Source organism: Osmerus eperlanus, chromosome 10, assembly GCF_963692335.1.
Source record: "Osmerus eperlanus chromosome 10, fOsmEpe2.1, whole genome shotgun sequence".
NCBI classification, from domain to species: Eukaryota; Metazoa; Chordata; class Actinopteri; order Osmeriformes; family Osmeridae; genus Osmerus; species Osmerus eperlanus.
The window spans coordinates 17,153,432-17,162,551 of record NC_085027.1 but is presented as its reverse complement, the minus strand read 5'-3'; the positions used below and the strand labels follow the sequence as shown (position 1 = coordinate 17,162,551).

General features: G+C 44.0%; 1 protein-coding gene across 3 annotated transcripts in view; it reads right to left on the bottom strand.

Annotated features, from left to right (window-relative positions):
• The window catches only part of piezo1 (piezo type mechanosensitive ion channel component 1 (Er blood group)), a 64,055-nt gene that overhangs the window by 37,582 nt on the left and 17,353 nt on the right, over positions 1 to 9,120 (bottom strand). For all 3 annotated transcript variants that reach the window (XM_062471879.1, XM_062471877.1, XM_062471878.1), the window contains exons 3-5: positions 2,394 to 2,516; positions 1,605 to 1,647; positions 1,084 to 1,240 (exon numbers count right to left, since the gene is read on the bottom strand). In XM_062471879.1, the coding sequence (XP_062327863.1) occupies positions 1,084 to 1,240; positions 1,605 to 1,647; positions 2,394 to 2,516 (323 nt within the window). The remainder of the gene's footprint in view (positions 1 to 1,083; positions 1,241 to 1,604; positions 1,648 to 2,393; positions 2,517 to 9,120) is intronic.

Genomic DNA, 9,120 nt, shown 5'->3' with positions numbered 1-9,120 from the left:
GAGAAGGGAGTTAGAGACAGAGAGAGAGAGAGAGAGAGAGAGAGAGAGAGAGAGAGAGAGACTGTGAGAGAGAGACAGAGAGGATGGGGTGGAGGGGTGGGGGCTTGAGCTAAGCGAGAGAAACAATAGTGCTTTCTGTCGCCACACAACCATAAAGAAACCCTCATGATGACATCACTCTGTCTCTCCGCCCACCCCAGTAACCAACACCACAACAAACGCATCACATATGCACACACACGGACACACACACACATTCATACAAACGCACACATTTGAGCACAGTACAACTAGTCACATAGCAATGCACCGACCTACTCTTGCATGCCAGCAGTTTTGCTCAGATATGATCAAGTTCAATCCATTTGTGATTGCACAACACACATATCAGCTGTTTTAGTGGCACCATAACAAAGCCTGCCTTTCATGGAATCATGTGGGTTGGTTGGGAGTCTCATGGGCTTGTTGTGACAGTATACCTAATCCTACAACAACAGCACGTCTCAGAATAGAAGTCTCACACTTCAACTAACAGTCAAATCCACCGATTCATCTTCATAATATATCTTTTTATTTCAGATTTTAGATATGGTTGATTTTATAGCGACAATATAGAGTAGTGTATGACTAGATATAATGTTCAAGGTGAGGCCTATTTTGCCTGCTCAGACATTCCACCTAGTCCAGTCTCCTCTCTACTAGAACAGCCCTGACACAGGCGTGCTCCACTATCTCTCTGAGCTGAAAGCCCTGGAGCACTGACTCAACCTCAGAGGTATGTTGACTTGGCTTATCTGACTCACTAACACATGGGAACAAGAGGGTTTTCTACTCATTTATATGTGACAGGGTGTGTGTGTGTGTGTGTGTGAACGAACAAATGAGCGAGAATGGTTTAAAGAATGTCTTGGTTCCCTAAGCGCCAGCTGGATTATATATCCACGGAATCATACTGAAACACATGTCTGCTCCCTATAGTCACCAGTAAACATGGTCCCAGCTCTGCTATTCTGCAATGTTTCCATGGTAGTAAGCACTTTTTTACTCTCCAATCAGGCCAAAGAGGAAATGTTCTCAACTCACTTCCAGTAGCGAGGCTGAAGCTGGGGGTGTGACAACAAGCACCTCCTTTCTCTTCACCAGCTGTCCGCACACCACCATGGTCACCAGGGAGACCAAGAACACAGCCAGGTCAGGGGTCAACAGCCGCAGCACACTCCAGATGTCATCCAGCGGCAGTCTGGAGGTCACCACAAGTAGGTCATCGGAGAGGAGGGAGGGAAGGAAGCACATAAAAGGGGTGCAGTGGCTTGGGTGGTGTTTATCAGAGTGTTTGTGCGAACTTGATAAGATGAGGCTCCTATCTAGTGAGTCAAATTAGGGTTGAGTGAAGCAAGCTAAGTGAATGAAGTCATGAAATCAATGGGAGAAGTCATTCGATTAGTGTTATTTGTGTTGGAGTAGTTACAATTGTTTTAATGTCCTATCTGTCTTAGTATAATGGTTTACATATTTGAATTCATAATGTTTTCTTGGTGACTTGTGAAGGTTGAGTTCAGTAACCATGCACCCAGACCAAGTGTCCCCAGGACTGGCTGACATACCTGGATACACCCACATGTCTGGAGAAAGTTTCCCAAGAGCTGCCTGTAAACAAACAGTTTGTTAGAAAGAGAGGTCAACTGTACACTCTAAACATAGTTACTTTCATCTCGGGTGTGTTTGTGTGTGTGTATCTGAATGTGCATGTAGGGATTTTATTGCCAGCACATGACTGAGAACAGTCAATTGCTGAGGCCTCTGAAAACCTTCCCATGGGCCTCCAGTTTTAGGAGGAGGCGATCATGTTGGCATCAGAGGCATGTTCTATGGGGAGATCCTTTATGAACAGACACTGTAAAGAGAGTCAGCAAGTAGAAGAAGAAGAAGACGAAGAAGAAGCAAATACGACCTGCAGCGTTTATCATTCCTTAAGGACATATTTTAGAGGCTTTAAAGGGCTAAAATAAGGGCTGACCACAGCATCTCCATTCTGGGTGTTCATGTGTCCTGCAAGCATTCCAGGCTAGCTAATGACAGGGTGTGAGTCTGAACTTAACATGCCCAAAGCCATCAGTCAACCAGGGATTGGCTGGTGTCTAGATGAGGTCTAACGGAGGCTCTCTGTATGACCCTGTTTACATTATTGTTCAGAACGTGACTATGAAACTAGAGGTATTACATATGTACACAGTATACTGTGCACATTCTTTATGGTTAAAACAAACATCAGAAGTGATTTAGAAAAAAGAAAAAGAAGACCAAAAAAACACCTACATACAACATCTCTGTTACATTCATTAATGGGGTGCAAGTATAAGTGTGCAGTTGTGTGAATATGTGTGTGGTCTCACAGTTGTGTCCAAGGGCCAGATCCAGGGCAGGCAAGGTATAGAGACATATTTGGAAAGACACATGAGCCAGTAGGAACAGGAGACTGGTGCTGAACAGAGCCTTGATGAAACGACCCGTATGCCCTGGAGAGGATGGAGGGATAGAGACAGAGAGAGAGACAGACACCGAGAGAGAGACATGTCAACATTCATAATCCAATGTCAAAGCCACTACTCTGTAACATCAGCACATTACACAGAGCTTTGAGCCTGGGACCTAGTCTGACTCACCTCTATCACGTCCCTCTTTGCTGTACCACCACGCTCAAACCATTTTTGGTGTTCAAGCTATTTCCCCCACAGGTCAAAACACATACAGGGTTACCACTCACACAGCAATCACAGTAGATCCTTCTAGACCTAGCAGGTGACAGACCCAGTGTATTTGACACAGGCTCTGTTGCCAACCCAAAATGCATTTCAGAAAACAGCTATGCTCATTGGAGGACTGACTGGAGGACAGGGGCAGCTCTGAGCAGGCAGGGTTGGAGTCTGCACATCGCCCACATTTTATAGAACTGTTTTTCTCTGCAGCCGTTTGAGGGTTAGTCGGCTCGTTGCAGTTTTAGCCAGCCTCTCAATTATTTCAGACAGGAGGAGGCGCTTTCACAGACCAGATCATGATTCAGCCTCATTCCTCTAAAACTCAGTCTGATGACTATCAGACTGAGTACTGACTACATATGTAAGAAATAGGGGTGTAACAATATAAACGTATCATGATATTTTGAACAACATTTTTAATGAAACTGAAATTCAATTAACAGATTTATTTACAAAACATTAAACATTTTCAATAATTTTCTTTGTTGTACATACAATTTAGTTAACTCAGTTCAAGCGATTTCGGTGAATGCAATGAATGTACACATGACGCAAAGTAGGTCGCCTGCTGGTAGCTCAACCAATAGGATCAAACGGATGTCATATTGTAAAAGTATTTCCATAACTCTACTATACATTGCGATATATTCTTCCACGATACATTGTTACACCCCTAGTAAGAAATGTTCTTTCTCCAGCTGTGTCAGACCAGACCTGTCACAAGCTCTCTCTGGGCTCAAGATGTTTACATGACCACTAGGTGGAATATAGAGAAAGGCAGAACATATTAAACGGGACAGATCAACTACCAGCACACCCACTAGGAGCCATATGTCATCCTGATTTACAGTGCCCACATAACTGCAACCCTAACCTGTAAGTGAGCAGGCCTGGAATTGAAAAGTACCTGCTTAGAGGGAGCTTGAGTTGTGTGTTTGGGTGTATAAAAATAAAAATGTTCTAACACAGAGTACTGTACCTAGAGAACTTCACTTCAACATCACTCTTGCCCTCCCGCTCTCCCCTACTCTCTACACTACCCCCGTCCTGAAGGAAAATCTAAATTTTCCATCATGGATAACGACTGTTTAGTAAAAGTCCGCTAGCTCTAACTGTGCTGTATTGTGTCCACATCTGTGCTACAGCATATCTGAGAGGTTCAGATTTACGCTATGGATGACGTGTGGGGAGTCTGTAGAACCCATCACACTTAACCGGGGGACCATGGGGAGAAGAGAGATACACTGCTCACGTTAAAATGGTGGATCACACGTCTCCACTGACGGCAATTGGAGATGAAGTGAAGGCCGGACAGAAGCTAGAGATAAGTGCAGGTGTCAGAGCGATGATATACGTTTGGGGGTCAGATAGCTAAGCGGTTAGGGAATCGGGCTATTAATCAGAAAGTTGCCGGTTCGATTCTCAGCCGTGCGAAATGACGTTGTGTCCTTGGGCAAGGCACTTCACCCTACTTGCCTTGGGGAATGTCCCTGTACTTACTGTAAGTCGCTCTGGATAAGAGTGTCTGCTAAATGACTAAATGTAAATCTACAAGCTGAAGGAGGAACCCCAGAGTGCAGACCTCTGTCTGCATTTGAACTGCATAACAGTGTGCTACAGCTACAGTACTGTATGTGTGTGCATAGTGCTACATGGGAAAAAAACATCTAAAAATACTATTCCTGTGCAGGCAGGCATATTACACTTACACTAACACCCACACACAGACACACAGTTACAGCCACACACCAACAGTACACACCTCTATTCATGCTATAATTGCCACCAGTCGTGTTATTGGACTCCAGTTCTGATGGCCCATCTGTAATGTTAAGGTGAATTCCTGTGATCCCATTAAATGAGGAACATTAACCCTTTACAAGAACAGAACATGTTCTGGACAATTCCCCTCCCCGGTCACCATAAGAGTGTCATCCTTCAGTGTCCAAGGAGGTTAAATAGCAGGACATTTCCATGGGAGTCCTGTAGCTTAGATAATAGTTAGGAGATGGACGTGCTGGGAGAGCAACAGATGCTTATGGATTAAAGCAGTAAGAATGTCACTCTGACATGTTTTGGCAGCCAGTAATGACAGCACCTGTAACATGTGGTTACTGGCTTGCTATCCCTGAATGTTTTAAACAAATCCATCAACACAGACAGTGATAAAGTTGCACCGACTATGACAGAAATGACAGCCATTAACATCCACTGCTCTAAAGGTCTGGTCTGGTCTGCTTTATCTGTCAGATATCCTATAAGTCAACATACCTCTGAGGCCTATCTGAGCAAATGGTTATCTTACCAACCAGTCCTTGTCAACAGAGGCAGGAATCTGCCCCAGTAGGCTTTAGAGTCTGTGGTGACCACAAACGCAAAAAAACCCAACTGAAGCTGGCCTACTTACATTTACATTTAGTCATTTAGCAGACGCTCTTATCCAGAGTGACTTACAGTAAGAACAGGGACATTCCGCCGAGGCAAGTAGGGTGAAGTGCCTTGCCCAAGGACACAACGTCATTTTTCATGGCCAGGAATTGAACCAGCAACCTTCTGATTAATAGGCCGATTCCCTAACCGCTCAGCCATCTGACCTCCCTACTTGAGGTATCACATACTCCCCCTCTCTCCTTACACACCGGCCCTTCCCTATGAAAGCCTAAGCGGAGAGGAGAGGAGATTGCAACTACCGTAAGACTTTCCACTATAAGATTTTTCACTATGAACATTGTTTTAACAAGTCTGCATGTGAGTGCTACAGCACCCGACCAGGTCCCATTTGAGCTCTGAGGCAAGGGGCCAGGATGAGCTTTCTGAACACTGCCCGAGCCCCCATGGAAAGAAAAACATTGAGTTAAAGAGGAGGATATTAGGTTTTATACTGAGCAGCTAAAACGCTACAGGATTTTCACAGTTTGTCCAATCAGGTCATAGTGCAGTAAGGGGAGAATATATATTTTCTGAGGTTATATAGACTGAAGTGAGATTAAATTACAGATTACATTTTTACAACTTGGAAACAGATTATAATTTGGTTTGACTGGACAACCAAAGGTTCCAGACACTCAAAACACTTCTGCGAGGGTAGCCTATCTGTTGATATAACATCAAATCTAATTCTATATCTTTAAGTCAATTGCACTGGTTTGTAAAAGAGACTTGTCTGAGAAGAGAACCCAGTACTAAACATGCTTATTTTTCCAGCACCTTGTAAACGTCTGGTTAAGCATAGCAGAGGTGAACACTGCCTGTTTTAGTGAGGGCAGACAGCCATATGACTGGCCACAACAGCCCAGGGAGCAGAGGGTGTGGCTGGGTTGAAAAGGCCACTGTGTGTCCAGGCCTAACAACACCCAACAGAAATATGGAGCCACATATTCCTACTGTTGCATCTCTGATTCACACCAGTCTTCATGTGTCCTTTCAAAGAAGACTACGATTGCACAATCTTGACATTCTTGTACTCCAAGGGCAGAAATTCTTAGGTTGGGTGATTATGTAAAACGGTACTAAACCCCCATTTTGCATTATGTTCAGTTATTTTGAGTTTCTTGTTCGGGTGGTTCTGAGAGTCCTGCTTGGTGCCTACAAGCATCATCCAGCTGGTTCGGGGGCCACATTCTGTCATCTGCAGTGCGAGTGGGAGAGCAGGCTGGCCGGTATGTCAGAGGAGCGGTCCGGGATAACATGGCCATGTGGAATCCCTGTTCCTGTTCCAGATGCAGACACATCTCTGGGAGAAGCTATCTGGTCTGGAACACAACTACAAAGCACTAGCTCCCTGTCTCACATTCCTCCAATGCATCTGAAGAAACCAAACTGAAATAAACTGAGCAGTCTCGCTTTTGCTTCAAACACATAGGTATCCCGCACTGGAACATCCCTTTATCCAGTTGTAAACTGTCAACTGTACTTACCAACAAAGTGACAGTTGGGATTTGGTTCCTTTGAAAAGGGACACCAAATTACCTGGCTGTAATTCGACAAAAAGACAAACAAGAAAGCCTGCGAGAATGTGATCCTCCCTGTACCACAGCAGCAGTGCCTCAGGAAGGGATATGGTCGAGGAGATAGCAACCGTGAACAAACAGGAACAGATAAGACAGCACCAATAGAGCTCAGTGAACACCCCCTGAATAAACCTTCCCAATCTCACACACAGCGTTTGGAAGACACAGGTGACACACACTCCCCAACACAGCTGCCGCCCTCCAGACAGACGTCTGCTCAATATTTGTACTTTCACTTATCAGCTCAGGTCAACTGCAGCCAGATTTTAACAGAGGACTTAAATGGTGGCGAGTGACCCATTCAGTTTTCAATGGAAAAACTGTCTTTTGAAAAGGCTATATCAAACACAGTGGATCAGGTGATGTGTGTGTGTGTGGAGCGCTGAAGGATAGCTGATAGGGTGACACAGTATTTGAGGATTAACAGTGTTTTCTCTGTCAGGGTTGTCTGTGGCCGTGATGACACAAATCTTCTAGCCAGGGCTCTAAAGTCTGTTAGGTCCTGTCTGTTATGTATGGGCTTATATCCTTAAATGACAACATTAGGGGCTGATTAAAGGAAGGGTAGGTTTGTGTTCAAGGGCGTGGGTGTTAGTGTAAAACCCAGGCTGATAAAGTGAGTGACTGGTGAGAGGGTCAGGGTGAGACCACTGGGGTTTCTATTCTACAGTGTGACACGCAGCCTTAGACAGCATTACAGTCTAGTGGAAGGATGGTCTAACCTTCCATTTAGTTCAGTCTTTGAGGATGCACTTATGGTTTCCCTGATTTTATAGAACACACACAGGTTCTAATCCACAGAGGAAACTGTGACTAGTAGAACCCCAAATTACCCAGATGGTTGATCCTATCCGACGTCAAACAGCTGGTGATACTAGATTTCCATGGAAAGGTAGAAGATGTTTCTCCTACATCTCCTAGACCTCTCCCTTCATCCTTCTCTCCAGCCCACCTTCTTTCGATTCAGACCCCTATCCCATCTGTCCCATACATGCATCTTTTCTCGGCCTCCCAGGCCAAGAAAAGTGCTGATTATTTGAGGTATGGAACCAACAAGCTGGTTCCTATTAAACCAGTTCATCAAAATAACTAATAATACAATTTATTATTTTCCACCCGAGATATCAGATCTCCCCCACCTAATACAAACATCTCACCATTAACACACTTTACCATATATCACTCGTAGCTTATCACTGTCTCAGAGAGAGACAAACAGAGAAAGAGAGAAACAGCTGGCCTCAGTTTATTGTTAGAATTGAAAAACCTTTCATCGGGGGCGGAAAACCGAACAAAGAAAGAGAAGTTCTAGAATTCCGATTTTTTATTATCTTTAATGAGCGTGGTTCCTGTACTGTGTTTAGTTTTCAGAGGCAGGAAAAGTCTCTGATTGGCTACAGGCCTTATCATATCCCTCTCCAACCATACAGGAAGTGGATAGAGCTCATTGGAGCTCTGGAGCGTGAACAAGTTGATAAATTGAACAAATAACCCTCAAGGGGGTACGTTTGGGCAGTGGCGTGTGTGAATGTGTGTATCAGTGTGTATGTTTTGGGTTGTCTCCGTTTATGGCATTTGTCCCCCTACTTGTGTCAGGGTGTATTTCCAGAAGGCTAATATTGTTCGGTGTTCATTCCGCAGCCATAGGCAATGCAACACGGACATTAGTCAGGATTAAAGAAGCATGAAGTTAAAAGCCTGTCTAAATAAAAGGAGTATTTGAATAGTGTAAATCAAGAGGAGGAGATTATTACATGATCCCGCTTAGGCCAAGGAAGCATGTCCTTACGGCAAGGCTGCACAGTGGATTTCTGGGTTTGAGTCCCACATCCCCTTTAGATTCTAAGCACTGTTTGGTAGACACTTTGGATAAAAGAGTGTGCTAAATGAATACATGTAAAACATCTGTATTTATTTATAGTAAAAAAACACAAAATAATACTATTTTGATATAATGTTAACTGATCCCACATCAGCATGTGTTTTAGAGACTATTCAAGCATACATAGTCTCAGTGTAGTTTTCCCATTCTATCTTCCATTCTTCCTGTTGTGTGTAGTGTTGATCTTCAAATTAAACTTGCGGTTCCTTCAGTGGAAGACTGAAGGTACTTTGTTGCATTGTATTTCTGCAACCACTCTGTCAGGTCTGTTGGACAACACCTTGAAATGAATTTTATGACACTAGAGGGATTCTGGCAGGTCAATACAGCATGACCACTGGCCAATAATGGGAGTTGGAAAACAGCAAAACACGTCGAGAAATAAGTCCTTTAAGATATGGCTTCTCAACAGGGGAGTGATACAGTAATGACTCCTGACTTGGAGGCTAGTTCCATGGCAACGATCTCTGTA